This window comes from Pholcus phalangioides, unplaced genomic scaffold, assembly GCF_987345545.1.
Source record: "Pholcus phalangioides strain wild (caught in Gottingen) unplaced genomic scaffold, Ppha-v1.0 ptg000009l_1, whole genome shotgun sequence".
Taxonomy (NCBI): Eukaryota; Metazoa; Arthropoda; class Arachnida; order Araneae; family Pholcidae; genus Pholcus; species Pholcus phalangioides.
Window position 1 is genome coordinate 17464498 of NW_028301602.1, and position 20400 is coordinate 17484897.

At 35.8% G+C, this 20400-nt stretch overlaps 1 protein-coding gene across 7 annotated transcripts in view; it reads left to right on the plus strand.

Moving 5' to 3' along the window:
- The window catches only part of LOC149082149 (uncharacterized), a 56489-nt gene that overhangs the window by 15352 nt on the left and 20737 nt on the right, over positions 1 to 20400 (plus strand). For 4 of the 7 annotated variants that reach the window (XM_089235655.1, XM_089235660.1, XM_089235656.1 and 1 more), the window contains exons 4-12: positions 2129 to 2350; positions 3431 to 3528; positions 4958 to 5285; positions 6983 to 7198; positions 7781 to 7821; positions 11115 to 11226; positions 11423 to 11773; positions 12432 to 12521; positions 14538 to 14708. In XM_089235655.1, the coding sequence (XP_089091781.1) occupies positions 2129 to 2350; positions 3431 to 3528; positions 4958 to 5285; positions 6983 to 7198; positions 7781 to 7821; positions 11115 to 11226; positions 11423 to 11773; positions 12432 to 12521; positions 14538 to 14708 (1629 nt within the window). The remainder of the gene's footprint in view (positions 1 to 2128; positions 2351 to 3430; positions 3529 to 4957; positions 5286 to 6982; positions 7199 to 7780; positions 7822 to 11114; positions 11227 to 11422; positions 11774 to 12431; positions 12522 to 14537; positions 14709 to 20400) is intronic. The other 3 variants (XM_089235658.1, XM_089235662.1, XM_089235659.1) reach the window with 1 other exon arrangement.

Consider the following 20400-nt stretch of genomic DNA (forward strand, 5'->3'; position numbering starts at 1 on the left):
CTCTTCTCTACACCCCTTCAACCAAGTCTATGTCCCTGGTATGGTCTGAATGCAATTAACAAATGTAAGCTTCAGCCGTATCATGAACAGTACATGCAAAAAACTTCATTTTGTATGGGGAAAATTTGGTTACATTCAGGGCCTAAGCTAGCCATGCCTGTGTCCTGTGCAAGAATTTGAATTCAGGCCCTCTTCCAAGTGGGGGGGGGGGGCTCAGTGCGGGTGCACCTGTCTAGTTACGGCCCTGGTCACAGGCAACAGATTTTCATAATGTTTTAATAATTATTTAATATAATACTATATACACTCATTGCCATAAAAATTTGCGCACCCAGAAGAAGTCGTCAAAATTAAACGAAATTTTACACATGTAAGTACTTAAGTACTACGTTGATATAAGTAAGTGATTAGAAAATCCAAGAAAAAGGATCATTTATTGCAGAAAAAAGTACAGATGAACAGAAGTTTTAGTACTCTGTTGGACCCCCTCTAGCGCGAATGCACGATGCGATACGAGCGGGCATTGAGGCATACAAGTTCTGTATGATGTCCCGAGACATCTCGTTCCACAGTTGCTGTGAATGCGCCTCTAGTTCGACCAACCTTGTAGGGTGTCCAACTTGCCGTCCCAAATGATCCCAGATATGCTTGATTGGTGACAGATCTGGGGATAGAGCAGGCCAGGGAAGGGTGGTAATGTGGCAGAGGCAGTCTTGTGACATCCTTGCTGTGTGTGGCCTAGCATTGTCTTGTTGAAAAATGGCTCCTGGGAGCCCTGCCATGAGTGGCAACACATGTGGCTTGAGGATGTTATGGACGTACTGCTGGGCTGTCATTGTGCCATGGATGAATATTAGGGGTGACCGTGTATCGTAAGCAATGGCACCCCATACCATGACAACAGCTGTGGGAGAGGTGTGTGTCGCTGTAAAGCGAAGGCAGGATTGAAGCGTTCACCATGGGGCCTCCACATACGAACACTATTGTCATCACTGCTCAAGTTGAATCTCGATTCGTCGCTGAAGACGACCTGGTTCCATTCTGTTGCAGTCCAATCCCGTCGTGCTCGACACCACTCCAAACGGAGGCGTTGGTGGGTGGGTGTCATTGGCAGCACACGTAATGGGCGCCGCGATACCAGATGTCCTTCAGCCAGGCGCCTCGCGATGGTTCGGGAAGACACAGGGGCCCGTAGTGAAGCTGCTGCCTGTGTCTGGATAGCGGTCAACGAGGAAGGTGGCTCTACGCTTGCGTTTTGGATGATGTGACAGTCTTCTCGACGACTGGTCTGTCGAGGGCGTCCTGAACCTGGTCGCTGTGTATATATATATATATAAATGACGTCTCTTCTGTCCACTGGTCCCAACACCTCACAGTAAAATCAGAACGGCCTAGTTGACGAGCTACTCGCCGAGCTGACCACCCAGCTTCCATCATCCCGATGATTCTTCCCCTATCGAACTCTGACAACTGCTCATATGGTCTTCGATGGCGGCGTAACGGCATGTCTACCTCAGCATTTCCTTTGCAAACGATTAAATACACTCCAGCAAGCTCTGCTTACCTGTTTTATACTCCAAGGAGAACGAAGTTCAACACCCTCTAGTGGCATTAGGCAATGCACAATCACGCTGCATTTCTAATCATTTGCATATCTGCCCGACATGTACCTTCAGGCCAACTTTCGTTTCGATCCCACAATTATTTCTTGGTGCGTAAATTTTTATGGCAATGAGTGTATTTAAAAACAAATTTATCTTATGTTGTTAAATAATATGGGTTTTTAATTCTTTCAAATTCAAAACTGAATACTCTTTTGAGATTAAAAATGAATTTCATCAGCTTGTATTGTGTTTTACATATAAAGTTCAAATTAGGTCACAATTAAAAAAGGATAGATTCATGTGACAGCCTGTGTGCTGGGGGGTGTTGAATCCACTTTTTGTTCGTTCAAAATTACAGAGAGTAAGACACACCAAAATAGATTCTTATCCTGAGTGACAGAGTGCTTTTTTTGTTTCTAGTTTCAGTCCAGCGTCAAATTCTCTTTGTCTTATTTCATTCCCCATAGGAAATATTTATATATGGTGCTTAATTTCCCATAAAATTTTATTTTATTTCGTTGCAGCAGCAAGCATCATCGGGTGGAAAGAAACAAGAAAAAGATGCTGTTTCAAAACCAAAGTTGGAAGCAAATCAGGACAAATCAAAAGGATCGCCCATGGAAAAATTGCTGCAAGATAAGATTAGCTCATTGCAACAGGAGATACAAAATCATATTACTCGTGTTAAACAAGCCCAGGACTTGGTTGTTGCTGAAAAAGCTGCTGCTCAAGAGAAAATAGCTAATGTAATTTACATATTTTGTTTTTTGTCATGGACCATGATTTTGAAGCACTTATATCTTGTGCAGGGTTTGAAAAATTGAATAAATATTTAGGCCCCAGCCAAATTTTGTAGGAGCGAAGCATAGTTTTTGTTCAAGAAAAATTATCCTAAATGCTCTTAGACTTATCTGGACATAATTTATTTCTTTGTTAAAACATCCTATTAATAAAGTCATCGTTCTTATACTTCAATTTAGCAATCCCATATAGAAAATTTCAGGCACCAGTACAGATGAATCTAGTCACCATGGTGACCCGGTGTCTGTCAGACCAGTCGCGACCCAGGCTCAGTCATGTCTGGGACTTTTCAAGCCCTGATCTTGTGTGGTGAAATTTGTTTTTGGAAGTGTTATAACTTATTAACCGAAATGGCAACCCAATCCAAAGTGTTATAACTATGAATCTTTATTTCCTAACTTTGGATCTGTATGGAAAAAAAAGTGTAATGGCAATATAAGACTGGCCCACATATTTATATCCAAGGGTTCTAGCTCACAATCTCTCATGGTAAAACATATATTTATAAACATATAATATGGTAAAACATTATCAAACATATAATGTTTCTTTGGTAATTTTTTTTTCACACGTTTTGTTGTCATGCAGAAAAACAGGCTTATTGAAAGGATTCTTTTTGGGACTACTGTGTTTGGAAAAGTATTTTTGGTGAAGACCACGTGTATCAGCTACGGGCCCGTAACTACTAGGCTGGGGCACTGGTTCAGTGCCCAGAGCCAACAAAAAAATTACTTATTTTGCGTAATAACCCTTTCAAGGGGGATCTGAGGCGATTGATAAAGTTTGCCCTTAAATCCTAAAATCAGACTTTTGCTCAGAGAAGGTGCACAATGGTCCTGATCAGCTATTGATTTTTGATTGAAAATGATATTCTGATATTTTTTTTACAACCTCTGCTATCAGAACTTACTTTAGATATGCTTCAGAACTTCATTTAAAATATCAACGTATAAAAAAGTTGTAATGTGGTTTTTTTTTTCCAATTCATCCACAAAATTTCAGGTTATATAATTTTTTTTTTAAAGGCTGAGAAGGCTGCAGAGGCTCAACTTGCAAGCATTACTAAGAAGTTTGAAGAAGAGAAAACTCAACTAATGAAAAATCTCAAGAAATCAGAATCTGAGTTAGTAATTTATTATTTTTAATATTTTAAGTTGAGAGAAAAATATTTTTTTCAAATTATTTGAAGCAAATTTATGAAACCATGTGTATGTTACTTAGCTCATGTAAATTAATTTATAATTTGTATGTAGTTTTTTTTTTTTTTGTATTTTTTCAAAAATAATTTTAGAAGTGTATATCCTCTAAACTTTTCAAATACCATGTTATTTCAAATGTTGTTCAAATTGTTTCAAATTCATGTTGTTTCAAATACTATGTTATTTGGCAAGAGCCCAATGGTTAGTGCAGTGATCCTCAAATTTTTGTCACTGCAGCCTAGTCATCATTTATCAGCGACTCTCCAGAATAGTGAATAATAGTCGTTTACACACTGAACAACTAATTTGTATGAAGCTTCTGTGTCCTGATAAAAATTGTCATTTCTTATGTAATTTGGTGTGCTAAACATGAATTTGAACTTTAAAAAAATAATGCTGGATTGTCTATGGCTCTCTGAAATTGCACATTTAATACGTGTCAATAATACACTACATTGTGAAACAACCTAAGCAAATAGAAAACAATAAATACACAGAAAAAGAAACATAAATATATATAGGAACTTTTTAACATGTAGGAGCAATATTAATATACAGGAAAAAAAAAATACACGCAGACAAATGTATTACAGCATAAATCATTTATTGTTGTCTGACATGTTACTTCGATCTACACTATGCTTGTACTGGACATATAGAGCATCTCTTATACAAATGTCCAACATTAGTCAGCCAGTATCAAAGTTCCATTTCCATTTTCCCCAAGTAACATTGTGGTCCTTACCACTTTTTCCACTATATTATAGCTCTCATAAAGTGTTTTTTTTTAATTGCTAACATAGTGGTATCTCCAAAACCAGAACCAAGAAAACTTTTTCATAGCAATATTAGTGTTCAATGGGTCAAAATCATTTGGAATTACGTATTTTTATGTCAGATGCAATTGTTGTCCAGTATTAACAACGATCTCCCCAGAATAGTCTAGTAAAAGAACCACTGCAAAGCACTGAATCGAGACACTAATATAGCCACCTCACTGCAATGCCTCAGGAGCTGCAAGACACACCTCAATAAACACTTTGTGGTTAAACCTTTTATTCAACAGATTTGAGCACACAGCCTTGTTTTTGATTCAACTATCATCCAGTACTATTTAGTAATTATGTTAGTTACATTTGCACAGATGGTGTTCCTTTTCTTCCGATAAATTTCAACAGGAATGCTGTTTTAACATTTATGGGGTGGCCATTTTGAAATGCGCTAGCAGGTTTGTGTTTCATGTTAGACCATGCATTGCTTTGATAATTGTTTGTAAAGTTTTTCCTATCTTTTCTGAATCACTTTGTATTTTTACCCACGTGGATTTTCAAACATTTTAATATTTAATTATAGGCCAAAATCGAGCAATTTAGCTGCTGATTTGGTGGTTGCTAAAAAGTCCAGAGATGATTTGCAAAAAGTCCATACCTTGCTCGTTGACCAGCACACTCAGCTTATTGGTTCACATAAAACTGAAATCAAGAACTTGAATGCACAGCTAGCAGATTCCAAGAAACATCTCCAAGAATCTACTGAAAAATATGCTGCAGTTCAGAAAGAATTGGAATCCTTGAAAAAGAAGAATGCTGAACTTACTACTGCAAAGAAAACCATGGAGGAAAAGCTCAAGAATACTGGAACTGCTGAAGCCGAAACTAAACGACTTCAAGAGCTTTTGGATGTAAGTGGTTTTATTTTAGTTTGATCTGAAATATTTTTTAAATATTTTGTTTTAAAACTGATTTGGAATTACTCATAAAAATTTGTTATTTGACATTAGTTTAAATTCATTTATTCTAAACTTATAACTTACAAACTATGTATATTTTTTTGAACAGGTGCTTTAATTTCTTGCAATTCTCTTTGTTAACATAAATGATTAGAAATACATTGTTTAGTACAAAGCCATATTGTCTTAGACAGTGAAACCTCCCAACAACGACCACTAATGGGACCGAGCAAATGTGGCTGTTATTGGGAGGTTACTGTTAAGAGGTTCAGTGTTTCTGAAACAGATAAAAATTTTTGGTTGCTTGTAAAATTATAACCCCATGTTGTATAATTAATTAGAAAAACTTTGTAGCAGAAGACACACACATATATTTTGTATTGAAGATGCTTAAAGATGCACAAGTTTTTCATTGAAGAACTTTGATTTTCTATTGTTAATTTCATTCAAAAATTTCACGAAGAAAAATGTGTGCAGCTGCACCTTGTATCCTGGAGCATGCATTCTTCATATCAGTTCTTCATATCAGATTCATCTTCCGATGCAATCAGCTATTTTTTATCTGTGGCATTATTTTCAATTAGTGCTTGTATTACTCTTTGGTCTGTGATATAGCCACTTGCAGAATTCTAACCCTACCTTTTCTGCTTTATTTCTGAAATGTCTAGTGCACCTGTTAGCATCTATATACTTGAGGAACCCCCACTGGGTCCTCGAACCACATTGTGAAAACCACTGACGTAGGAAAGAGCCCACAATTATTTTTTTGTTCAAAGATTTTAAGGAAGGAAAAACTCCTTCAAAGAAAATCTTGAGGGTTATTATGTGATAAAATGAATCATTTTTCTTTCATTTTAATTTTCAAAAATGGCAGTTATTCAGAAATCGTTGTTTGGAGGTTAATCTAATGTTAAGCTAATGGGACGTGCTCTGTTCCAAGAAAATGTGGCAATTGTTCAGAGATTAACGTTGTTTGGTGGTGACTGTTATAGGAGGTTTTACTGTAATTTTGTACAAGTGTTTGTTTCTTTTGGGTTGAAGTTTAAAGCTCTCGCTGGATCAGATTATCAACCCAGATTAATTTAAAAAAAGATTTTCAAGATATTCACACTGTAGTGACTTGCAGTGTACATATCTTGAGAATCTTGTTTAAATGTAATCTGGGTTCATACATGGGCTTGCATTAACTCTAACAATATCTCTGCACAGATCTCTTTTATACAGAGGTCTGAGAACATTCATTCTGGCATGTATCAATTCGCTAGAAATTCTACAGAGGAATTTGTGTGTGGTGCATGTATAGTTAAGTAGTAGCAGTAGATCTTTTGGGAGAACACGCACACAAGAAAATTTATTCAGAAAAAAAAATCAAAATATATTAACCTTTATTATTCATGACTTCTGTAAAAAAAATTTCATTTTCTGTGTCAATTTCTTCATTCGATCTAGTTTAAATGCATCTAATTAAGATCTCATAACAAGCTTTTCTGTTTAATTTTTGGCCTGTGAAGTAGATAAAACCAAACTTACATATTCTGTTTGCATAAAATATTTTTTTGTTTTTATGTATGAAGATGACTCTTTCCTTTTGGAGCTTCAGGGATTATGATTAAAGTTGTAAATGTTTTTGAATATATCTTGATTATTAGGATGTAAAAAGACACGGACAAGATTTGGATGCTGAGCTGAAGACTCAGACTTCTCAGATTACAGAACTTCTTAAAGACAATGGAAATCTAGTTGCTGAAGTAGAAAATTTACAGGGAGAAAATGAACGTTTGTCAGCAGAACTAGCTGCTTCCAATCAAAGAGTTGCTGGTGATGGTCAAGAAATGTTGCAACAAAATGGTGAATTAGATGTCAACGTAAGTGGAATAATATGTATATAGGGTACATAGGTAACAGGGCATGACATTTTATTGGCGGACTGGTTATCCTAGAGGCATACTTAAAATTAGAAAAAATATCCAAATGGCATGTAGCACTCAGATGTGTCATTCATGTTACAAGGGGTTGTATAGTTATTAAAATTAAAAAATTTACTTATACCGCCCCAGTGTGCCCAAAAACCCAATTCGAAAGTTGTTACCCTGTCTTTCCCCACGCCCCTACCAAAATCTGTTTCTGAGTGCAATATTCGCTGAGATATACGAATTCAAAAAAGGAGGAAAGTTTGGAAGAAACAGCTTTAAATGCAAGTGAAAATGAAAGTGGGTTTTCTCACATTTAATGATATTTTTTCCTAACTTTCCTCTGTTTTCTTGATGCTAAGCAGGATTGGCATCATCATGAGGTTCAACTGTATACACATCATCCAATGCACACTTCTTATCTAATGATAGTTTGCTGACATTTTTTTGTGATTTTGAGCTGAGCAAATTAGTTTACTACTTAGCATTTAATTTTGAACTAACTAGGGTATTTAACTTTTTTTTTCTTAATTGCAGAAAGAATTAGAGAAGCAGAAGATTGAGGAAAAAGATAGAATGTAAGTTTATACAAAATATTTTTTATACTTCACTAGTGCGACGTAAAATTAACACACATAAATATTTAGTTGTACAATATATCACATAATGCCTTAAAATGTTAGATAAAATTTAGTTCTGGATTTTGAACAAAATACTCAAATACTACATTCTTAATTTTTGTTGGTTCATAATCTGGTTTTCCCCCTCTTGCTCTCTGTAAGCTTTTCTTATGATCAGTCGTATTAAAATTCACCATAAAGCAAAGTATATTTATATGTCAATTAACTTCATTTTCAGGTTATATTTATAACATTCCAGTTTCACTAATACAATGTAGAACTCACTAAAAATTTAAATATAACTAGGGTCATTTATATGGTTATTGGTTATTTTTTTATGCTCCCATGCAGGAAAATGGGAGTTAACATTTTCAGAGGCACAGTAGAAACCACTAACCCCCCCCCCCCCATCAAAATAGTCTATTTTTAAATAAGTAGGTTTTCTTCTGATTTTCAGCAGTTGCAAAGTAAAGGGGTATAGGGAAAAGTGTTTCATTTTGGGGAAATCAATGTTACAAAATATCTGATCTTGTCAATGCTAAAATAAGAGGCTTAAGGAGACAGAGATATCTTGCTAGTGCCGGTTGAAGGATGCACCTGTGATAGTTTTGGTTTTTTTTTCTAAATAAACTTTTCTAAACTATGAAATTCTTGTATGATTACCTTGTATTAAGATATTACTCTACAGTCCTGGTACACTTCCCACAGTGTTAAAATATATGCACACCCGCAGTATGGTTCATTAGTCAGCTGATTTCTCTGTCTCAATACATGCCAGGGTTGGGCATAATGGAGAAAATTGAATTTTCTTTTTCCACAACCACAAAATATCTAATTTAAACGTGTACATCTTACATTATGCCTAAATATATATTTTTAGTGCATGTTGAACTATGTATTTGATTAATAAAATTGGGAATAATAAAATAAGAGAATAATTGTTCACTTACAGCCCAGGCGGGATTTTTGGGCAAAATGGGAGGAAAATTGAATTTTCTTTTTCCACAACTTCAAAATATGTAACTTCAACATGTATGTACAACAGGGTGGGTTGAAAAATAAATGAAGTTTCATTTTCAAATTGCTATAGTGCGGAAAAGTTGCCCCTTTTAATAAGAAGAAAAACAACATAAAAAATTTTAAAATCAGTTGATATCTTCCAGTCGCTCATAGTACTTGAAAATTATGAAAATTGACAAAATTGAACATTTTTCTTAATTTTTTAATATTACTTAAAATTTGATGATCGACATGCAAAAGTTTGTTATGCTTATTTTATGGTTCAATAAAGTAAAATAAATTAAAACATCATTGATATTTCAATGTTTATTGGTCGCGCGATGTGTTCGAAAAACTGGAATTGACCAAATTTTTGCAAGTTTCATTGTGCAAAAGTTCAACTTTAAACGTGAACACTTGGAAAAGAAACTGTAAACTAGTAAATCCTAGTCAATTTTGGTAACTATAATGTAAAGTACATACACTCTCATACTTTGGATGGTTGATTGGATAGAGTGTAGGTGGAACTCAATGTGCAGCCACCTCTTCATGGTTAATTCTGGGTCATTTTGTTCTGACAAAGCATGCGAAGAGCTGTACAACGAAACTTGCAAAAATTTGGTCAATTCCAGTTTTTCGAACACATTGTGCGACCAATAAACATTGCAATATCAATGATGTTTTAATTTTACTTTATTGAACCATAAAATAAGCATAAGAAACATCTGCACGTCAATCATCAAATTTTAAGTAATATTAAAAGAATTTAAGAAAAATGTTAAATTTTGTCAATTTTCATAAACTTCAAGTACAATGCATGACCGGAAGATGTCAATCGATTTTAAATATTTTTTAGTCATTTTTCTTTTTATTAAAGGAGGCTACTTTTCCGCATTAGAGCGATTTGCAAATAAAATATTTTTCTTGACCCACCCTAATGCATATCCTTTATGTGTACATCTTATATTATGTCTAAATATACATTTTTGGTGAATGTTAAACTATGTATTTGATCAATAAAATTGACCATGATTATAAGTAAGGGAATAATTTTTCGCACACAAAAACACACACTTCTGTGTAATTATATCTGAACCTTGAGTTGTATGCAGAACTGCTTTCAGCTATGTAACCAGAACCAGTTTTTTTATAATTGAACCCAAACTTTCAGGAGCTAAAGTCTCATGCTTCTCTTTTTCTTAAATTCCTCACTGTTAAAGAATATCCCTACTTCATTAAATTAAATTCTGAAATATTTTTAAAGGAGCAGTGATAATTAAAAGATGATCTGGCTAAGAGGAGATCAGTCATTCACAAGTCTGATGTACCTGTATAAAACTTATAAAAAAGTATTGCAAAAACATGTAAATATTTTTTGAATGAAAATTCAGTTTACATACATTGGTTTACTTTTTCACAGATGCTTCAATTTATTTATACAAGGATTTGTGTGTGTGAAAAATTATTGTGTATTATAAATAAATTTATGTAGGTACGCTTATCACATATATCAGGTATATTTCTTAAACTAAGGTCCATGGTTACAATTTTCTGTTAGCGATTTCTTGTAAAATATTTTAATATGTGGATCTCATACCTAAATGCTTACATAAAAAAGGTAGAAGAATTATAAAAAAGGGTGTTTGTTATTCCAAGAAATTATTTATTATCACGTTTTTGTTCCTAAAAAATCATTAAAAATTATTTCAAAATATACATATTCTAAACACTGCACTATTCAGCAATTTTTGGAATACATAAACTAAGCTCAAACTGAAATTTTAACCTGAAAGTAACACATTTTCTTCGAAAACAAACAATATTCCCTACAAAAAACCCATTTTCCCCAAAAAAACCTGGGTTTTTTAGGCTAAAAAACCCAGCCCAGGAGGGGGGGGGGGAAATGGGTATCTACCCGGGGGAGAAAATTTGACAACCCTGATACATGCAGATGGGAAAGATGAGCTCCTTATAAGCCGAGGCTTTCAATAGCAGAAAATTGCTGTGGTATTAAAATTTGTGACTATGAAAATAATCGTGGAGCATTGTGATGTTGTTTTGATAATGATTCAAGGACAAGACTGATATTTCTAAGATTTTTTAAAAAACTTGATCAGTTTTGATACAATTTATGTAATTTGAGCTTCAAGCATTAGTTTTCCTTAGTTTTCAAGTCTGAAATCAATATAATTATCTGATCTATATATTAGCTCTACACATACGCCTGCATTCTTTCCTCCCATTTCATTTAGGCTGCAAGAGAAAGAGCAGGTTTTGTCTAACCTCTATGATGATTTGAATTCATGCAAAGTCAAGATTACATCACTCGCTGAAGAACTGGAACAGCAAAAGCTGAAAAATAATGTAAATCTGCCGATGCCTTTTGTATTTGATTCAAAATTTGAGAAATCATTAATTTCTCTCAATTATATTAGGTTTTTATCTGTATACGTGGAATTAAAAAAAAATTATTTAATGTGAATGTATAAATTGTAGAACTATGTTCATCAGGTCAAAATAAATGTACTTATTCAGGATTCATGAGTTTTTGCTTTTTCAGGAATTGAGGGAGAAGAACTGGAAGACTGTTGAGGCTTTAGGAGCAGCCGAGAAAGCAGCTGAAGAGAAAGTCAAGAATGCTGAAGAAAGGATGAAAGAAATTCAGAGGGAGGCAGAGAAGCTTAAGCAAGTGCGAGAAAGTTCTGCTAACTTAGCATCCCAAGAACTCTCTCAGCGACTTGCAGACAGTGAGAGAAACCAAGAAAAGCTCAAAGAAGAACTTAACCAGAGTCTCAAAAAATATGAATTAGAAGAAAAGAAGAGTTCTAGTTTAAATGCCGAGCTTAAAGAAATCCAGCTCCAGCAAAGAACGTTGGAGAAAAATTTTTCAGAAACACAGCAGGCTGTGCAGGTAAGCCTTGAAGTACTAATCGATAAATAATGTGTGAATAATGAGTTCAATCATCTGCATTATACAGTACTCTCTCTAATCTGGCACATATCAGACCTAGGGGTTCTGGATTACTGGAAGTTAGTTGACAAAACCCTTCTAAATAATACAAAAAATTTGCGTACAGACATAGTGACATATTTTCCTCTTCTGTTGAAAGAAAACCCACCTAAAAATACCACATTTTGCTGGACTATCGAGAGTATACTGTGCGATGAATCTGAACTTTTTTTCTGATTTTTTTTTTTTTTGATTAAATAATAAATAAAAACATTTTAAGATAGGATGTATTTTTGGCTGCGAAAAATGTGTGATGAAACAAAATACTTTTTTTTCTTCAAAATAAATACATTTGTATCTATATGCAGAATAGTCCAAAAGAATTGTTGTGTCCCTTACCACAGATGGCGGAACAATCCACTAGTACTGTATGTAAAAAAAACCAGTTTCCCTACAGATGTACGGGTAGCAAACTTAAATGAAAGATGTGAATGGGTTAAACTGATTTCAAATTTTTTCCCTATTAAAGAGGGAATTAGCTCTGTATAGATTATCAAAGAATGTGTATTTTGCTCATCTGTCTGTATTGATTTCGAGTTTTTTTTTATCATTTCCAAAGGATCTGAGGTCTGAAGTTCAGAAAGCACAGCAAAGTTGTAGGTCGAGTCTTCAAAAGTTATTTCCAGCTGTATCTGTAGATAGTTCATTAGTAAGTTGTTATAGTATTTATCATTTATTTATATATTTTAAATTAAACACATGATTGAATTGTTCAATAAGGTGTGACAAAATCTACTTTCAAAACATTCAAAATTATTTTTTTCTATTTAAGGTTTTTTTTTAAATCACTTCTGTGATAAAGTAAAATAAATTTCTTCCTATTTGAGCTTTACAAAGCACAATAAACATATAAGATTGCTCTTCACCATTCTATAAAATACTTGTGTTGAAAATTTTTTAACAAATACATAAAACTTCAAGCTGAAAAATATTCTTATCCAGAGAAAAGTGTGCATGTCTATTTTGAAACGGAGTCTCTGAGATAGACTTACATATGACATTATTGATATGACTTTTAGCAAAAAACGTTTCAAATTCAAGATGTTATAATTTATAATTGTAAATAAAGTGGTCATAGTCAAAGTTGGGTTTTACTGGTAAAAACTGGTTTTTATGAAGACAAGGTAAAGAATATGTATTTACTAGTAAATACCATGGTATAATAGTAAAAACCTGGTATATACAATTAGCCTTTATGTATTGATAATTAATACTAAGAGTAATTTTTTTAATGTACTAATAAAGATTAATATTTCTTTAATAAGTAATTAATTATAATTTATTTGACAATGTATGCAAACAGTTGGATATCTGTAGTTGACTTTATAAGATAAACAAAGGATGTTTAGAGGTGTTTTGTGAGAAAAGCAAAATGTTGAACAGTGCCATTAGGAATCTGCAATTAATTGTGATCCCAGTTAAGTTAGCTCTCGTGTGCAGAAAGTGACTGTGGTGACAAAAATGATCAAATGACAGTGAGTGCAATCTTTTTTCCCAAGCTGGTAATCACACAGAAAATTTTATCCACCAATATCAGTTTCATAATCACCATGAAACCTGACACTTGGAATTTGTCAAGTCCTGCATTAAGGTATTAGTTTGTTACACACACATATGACATAATATAGTTTTATAGATTTACTTTTTAAAAGAAATTTATAAACTATAATTAACTAGATTATTTTGCTCCAAACAAAATTACTTATTTTTCACAAAATTAATGATCTTTTTCACAAAAAAAAAGAATTTTCACAAAAACAGGACCCTATTAAAAAAAGTCTGAACAGACCCCCTGATAAATAATCTATAAGGTTTTCGCGGCCATCATTTGATAAAAATTGTTTTTTCGGTTTCGAAGACCGTCGTCCGTTTGAGTTTGTTCTCAACGTTTCCCCAACACTAGTGGTTGGCATCATCAGGAGAATTGATAAACTGGATCAAAGTCAAGTTTTCCGGAGTCTCAGGTTGTAACCTGAGAAACGGAAAAAACAATTTTTATCAGACCCCCTGATGCCACTAAAAGTTCGTTCACATGTGTTTTCCTGTTCTGTAATAATGTCATCTGTTTCTGACCAACAGAAAGACTAATATAACATTTTTACAGAACACATGTGAAGATACTTTTAAGTGGCATTAAAAAAATTGAAAATGTTTTGATGTATGGCATTTTGCATGAACAGCCACAATGTGATAATAAAACCGTTATGCTAAACGAATTTATAATATGATAAAATAAGCATATGTAGGCACTTTAATAGCCATGTTAGTAAGAATATAATTTCGCTTTCTGTGTTTGTGCAATAGTGGCTTAAAATTATGCATTTTGTTCAGAAAAATGAATCTGTAGATAAAATTTTTAAATAATGGCAGAAACTGTTTTTTTTCCCCTTCTGAAAGTGTGATAAAAAACATGGATTTTTTCCAAGGTGGTAAAAACCATGGTGAATATCAGTAAAAGCCATCGATGGTAAATACTATGCCAACCCTTCACATAGTGTCTGTAAAAGTATGTAATCATTTGGTTGATTTTTTTATTAAGGTTAATGTGTATGGCTTGAAATATTTTTGACATTTCAGATATTTTTTACCCCTTTTCCAATCATAGTTGGTTAATCCTCATTTTTCAATTTTTTTTTTTTGGTTAAATTTAGTTTTGTTTTTCTAGTCACAAGACCAGTGGTTAACCCAGTTTGAGCAGCAAGCACTGAATGTGATTAATGCTGCTGCTAATAGAGATGATGTAGAGAAGCTGCAGGTTCAGCTCTCTGAAGCTGAAAAAGAAGCAAGTAGTCTTCAAGACAAAATCTCACATTATGAAATTGTCCTAGCAGATACAGTAAGTTCTCCATATCTTTTCTTCTCTTGTGTTGGATCTTCTCCATGCTAGGTTTTATTTTCTTAACTTGAATAATTCAAATTGGAGAACAGTACTTCTTGCATGTTGGAAGACAGAGAAAAAGTATAAAGGACTTCATCCAGTCTCTAATGTTAGGAAAATCAATAACAGTGGTTCTATATATATAATTAGAAAAAAAAAATCATCACATAGCTGCCAAGTCTCCTAGATTTTCCAGTAGGCTCGAGAATTTCTACTTCATCTTCTGTACTCCTGAAAAATTCTTATACATCCCAAATTTTCACTGTTGATTGTAAAATTTTAAGAGGCAAAAATGTGGTAGTTAAAAGATTAATTTATTCAGTATTTTGCGACATGATGTAGAACATTAAAAACAGTTAAAAGTTAAAGGTATTTTTTCACAAGCGCCCGGGGCCCGTGGTATTGAATGGAAAGGCCGAACTGAAGTGTGTGTGTTTGGCAGAGGAAGATCTTCCTTATATATTGGTGGCTCTGATGTATTAATGACATTATTACAGCAAATCAATTCCGGTATGCAAATCTGATGCTAGTGAATCACAGCACCCTTCTTCTTCCACTACAGCAGTACAAAGTCATTGAACCTGGATGGATTTCTGATAGTTCGTTTAGGTCGCATCACTGTTTCAGGAATCAACAGTTCTTCTGGACACATGACTGTCATATCGGTAAACTTGGACTGCTCACGTGACTCACATTCATAAGATGACGATGACTGGTTGAAATGGCACAAGATCCTCATCAGGTTGGGCTATTTCGGCAGGAAAGTTGGGAAAAAAAATTATTAAATGCTGGTAAACCATTTCACTCGCATTCAAAGCTGTTTTTTCCCAACTTTCCTCTGTTTTTAAATTAATATTAAATAAATTAATACTAAATAATTGATATTAATTATTTAATACTATAAGGGGACGTCGCGTTGAAGGTGCGTCTCTTTTCCGTGAGGTGGCGGAATATCCCCAATCCCTTGGTATAGGAGGGATGTCCAATTGGTACACGAAACTACGGAGCTTAACGAAGAAGACTTTATTTCGAAGCACACTCAAAACAGACAACCGTACAGAATGGAAGCCACATTCCAACTCACGTTCTCTTCTCTTGGGAGATAGATTTTCTCTTCTCAACTTCTTTTAACAACGTATAAACAAACAAAACGCATTAGGTGCTGTAAGGCCACAGAGAGTTAGTAAAAATATCCATACTGGGAAAATAGATTCGTTACAATCTCCCCCTCTGGCTCCGACGACGTCTCGGCGAGGAGCCAGTAAGAGCCATCTCCCCTTTGGGAGTAGTTCCTGACGAACAGAACGGGAAGCTCCGGGCAACTGCTGACACTCTTGTCTCAGGTCGAAGTTCAGTTTTCGAGTCACACCGGTTCTGGGGACGTCGACTAGTGTTCGGATGCACTTTTGAAGGACGCCACTCTCTTGGGGTCCGGGTAACCACGGTTGTGGTCTCAGCATCTCGTAATGGAGTCAACTCCCCTTGGAATCGGTACTGCGTTAAGGGATTCAAGACGAGTTCTTGTTTCCTCCCGTTCAGGAAATCTTCAGCTTCCTGAGTAGATTCAACGTTTTCAATGATCTTATCCAAAACATCATTCCCACTTTGGGACTCGCGGAGAGTCCGTGAACTCTTCTCCACTACAATGAAGTTCAGCAGCTCACACTGCTTGGCTCCTTTACCAATCGGGCTGGATAGCTTATCAGCGTGGCTGCCTGGACAGTAACGGGCAATATGACCACGATTTTTACACTGGTAGCACACTATCGGATCCCAACATCTTCGGGAAACGTGTCCACGTCGACCGCAGTTATCGGAGGTCGAGCGAGAATTTGAAACACGACATTTTTCATAACCTTCTCCAGGGCCACCTTTACAGCGGTATACCCTGTCATCACCACTCTTTTTGATCTGGTGCTTGAGAAAAGGTCTTCCTCCCCCTAACTTGGAGCATCTATGGGATTCTTCTGAGAAGGAATAAAGTTCTCGCTTCTCGATGAAAGGTATCGGGCCTCCCCCTGGCTTGAAGCATCGCTTGAACTCCGGCGGGAATGAATCAAGTTCTCGTTGCTGAGAAGTAAGGTGGGTACCTTTATCTTCACGAAGTCGACACGAGGGTGACTCAGCAGGTAGTGCCAGGAGAGCACTACTTTCAGATGGGCTTTCGACGAACGGATGTCGCTTCTCAGGAGCTTCAGAGAAGTACCACTTTCCTTGCTGAACATCCAGGACGATACCAGCATCACTGAGAAAGTCGGTACCGAGAAGGGTTCGGTTTTCTCTGGCCTGTGGTAGCACCATCATCTCGGTGGGAATCACTTTACCTTGGACGTTAATGTCCACAGTCGTAGTTAGGACTTCGGCTCTACGAGCATATCCATCGGCTAGTCTCATAACGATAGTCTTGCTGTAAAAGGGCAAACCATGTTCTTGTAGGAGATGATATAGCTTCTCCCCTGCCACCGAATGTGTGGCACCCGTGTCAGCACACACGGCTCCACGCTTATGACAGATCATGACTTCGATAGCATTTCTTTGACGTCTCTCAGTTGAGAAACTGTAAAAGTCCAAAGCGTTGACACTGGGTCCTGGTCTATCCGTTGGAGGATTACACGTTCGGCATCGGGACTTGGTAACACCAGGTTCCCCACAACCATAACATCTTAAAGCAGGATGACATCCTGCATCTTCCGATTCCGGATTCGCACGTTGATTATAATGAAAGTCTCTTTGTCGCACTGGGGACCTAGGGGGTTCATGTTGCTTTGACAGCAACTTCTTCCTCTCATATTGGATCTCGCTCTTTTTGTTTCGAAGGTTATCGTAAGCATCCAGCTTCTCCAGGGGTAGTCCACTCGCTCCAAACATCCAGAAAATGTTCTTTAACTTCAGGTGGGATCCTCTTCTTCATCTGATCCGAAATCATCAGATCTTTCAGCTCGTCAAAGTTTCCAATGTTCAGTTCGGACAGCCAGCCTTCAAAGTAACTTTGGATCTCAAAGTGATAGTCCTTCCAGGTGCTTTTCTGTGAGTAGAAAAGAGCTGCCGGAACCTTTCCGCACTCAACTTGAAACGGCGTAAGAGAACCTCCCGGATGTGGTCGTAATCATGGGCCTTATCTTCAGGTTCTCGAGCAATGAGTTTAGCAACTTCATTCGGCAAAACTCCCAGCAGATACGCAACCCAGTTCACCTTCTCCACTTTCAAGAATTTTAGCTGTCTTTCAAACAACTTTAGGAATAGCGACATATCATCTTCACTCGGATTGAAATTCGGGATCAACCTCTTCACGTCGAACTTGGGCTGATCGATGAGAGCGACGGATGGCTCTTCTGCCGGTTGCGAGAATCGTTGAAACTCAAGCTGCAACCGCATCTTTTCAAGTTCAAACGAACGTTCTCGTTCCTTTTCTTCGGCGATCCTAGATTGTTCCTTTTCTTCGTCGATTCTAGCTCTTTCCTCAGCTATTCTAGCTCGTTCTTCTTCTCTTTCCTCAGCTATTCTAGCTCGTTCTTCTTCTCTTTCCTCAGCTATTCTAGCTCGTTCTTCTTCTCTTTCCTCAGCTATTCTAGCTCGTTCTTCTTCTCTTTCCTCAGCTATTCTAGCTCGTTCTTCTTCTCTTTCCTCAGCTATTCTAGCTCGTTCTTCTTCTCCCTCTCTTTCTCCGATAATAGTAGCCAGCAGGGATTTCACGAATTCTTCCTCATAACCGGAGGACTTTGTTATTATGTGCTTGAGATCTACTACACGCGAATAATTTGGAACTTCCTCTCCTAATTCTAGAGCGAGTAGGATCAAATCACGTTTCTTACCTTTGGCCAAGTATGCCATTTCGATTTTAGGAGCTATCAGGAACCTCACAGTTGAGATCGAATGTCCGTTTCGTACTGCCTTGAGTTCGAGCCACGACGTTGGGCGCCACTTTTATAAGGGGACGTCGCGTTGAAGGTGCGTCTCTTTTCCGTGAGGTGGCGGAATATCCCCAATCCCTTGGTATAGGAGGGATGTCCAATTGGTATACGAAACTACGGAGCTTAACGAAGAAGACTTTATTTCGAAGCACACTCAAAACAGACAACCGTACAGAATGGAAGCCACATTCCAACTCACGTTCTCTTCTCTTGGGAGATAGATTTTCTCTTCTCAACTTCTTTTAACAACGTATAAACAAACAAAACGCATTAGGTGCTGTAAGGCCACAGAGAGTTAGTAAAAATATCCATACTGGGAAAATAGATTCGTTACAATACTAATTTATTTTGATTCAATTTCCTGTTTTTCAAATTTTAATGTCTTAGTCAATTGCACTTAGAAACATGGAATTTTTTTGTTGGCATCAAGAGAGACGAGGAAACAACTTTGCAATTGGGTTTTTGAAGCACAGGAGGGTGTCTGTATAAAGAGCAGGGTTGGTAAAAAAACCGGTTCTTTTGAAAAAAACCAAAAAACCGGGTTTTTTTGGTTTAAACCAGGTTTTTTTGGTTTAAACCGGTTTTTTTGTTTTAAGTAGTATTAACATTAAAAACAATTAAATTTCTGAAAAATCATTCAAACTTCTAATAATTAACTAAAATAAAATGGTTATTAATGTAATTAACACTATTCCCATACTAATTAATCAATAAATATTTCTTACATTTTAACAAAAACCAACTTTTGCAATGTAATTATTTTTGCTTAACTCAATGGATTACTGTGTGTTTGAAAATTCTTTCGATGTTATTATTAATCATATAGTATATAAAGGTTTTTCTCTAGTTACTTTCAGTATGCTTAATTAGGAAGCTATTTTGCAAAAACTAATAAAAATTAGGTGAATATAATGTATTTAATGAAGCATAAATAATGCAGATTAATTAGCAATGATTTACGATATACAGGGTGATTATAACTAAGGTTCTGATTCCAAAACGCTGTAAAAAAGAACGATTGTCAAAATGACTTGAAAATTGACATGAATATTCCTGAAAAAATTCAATTTTATTTGGTAAAGGGGAAAAAAATACTTAAAAAATTAATGACATCATCCAACAAGTGGGAAATTTGCTCACAGAATGGAAATGATAGTCAGTCATGGCAAAATGATACCTTAATTATAGCATTGCATGATTTCATAATGCATGGAAACATCACAAAAAACGAAGTAATTGAACAAATAACTACAACTTACTTAAGAAATGTTAAATATGTTATCCAACCTGAGGTTGAAAGCACACAAATTGTTGTTCAACAACAGAATCGGAGTATGCCATGGTCATGATGTGGATGTGATTGCAATTCAGCTTTATTAAACCAAACGCCCCCCCCCCCCCCCCGTTCATATTCCTGAGGAACTTCTAACATATAGGGAATGTGCTGGAGATTGCAATACACCAAAGTTAGCAATCTGACCACTGTTTATAACATTTTGAGCTACACCCACAGCCAGAAGTTGCAAGGGTTAAGGTGCATCCTGTCAAAATTAGTCTTCAGCAGCTGCTTTGCTGGTATTACAATGTGCATCTTGATAGAAGTTCTATCCACACACTGATGCTGTGGAAGAGCTGAAATGATGTGGTTGCACAAAATACATTTTACTACTGGCCAAGTACAGCATCATCTACTTGCACATTTTGCACTACTTGCACTTTTTTCCTTTTGCAAAAGAAAC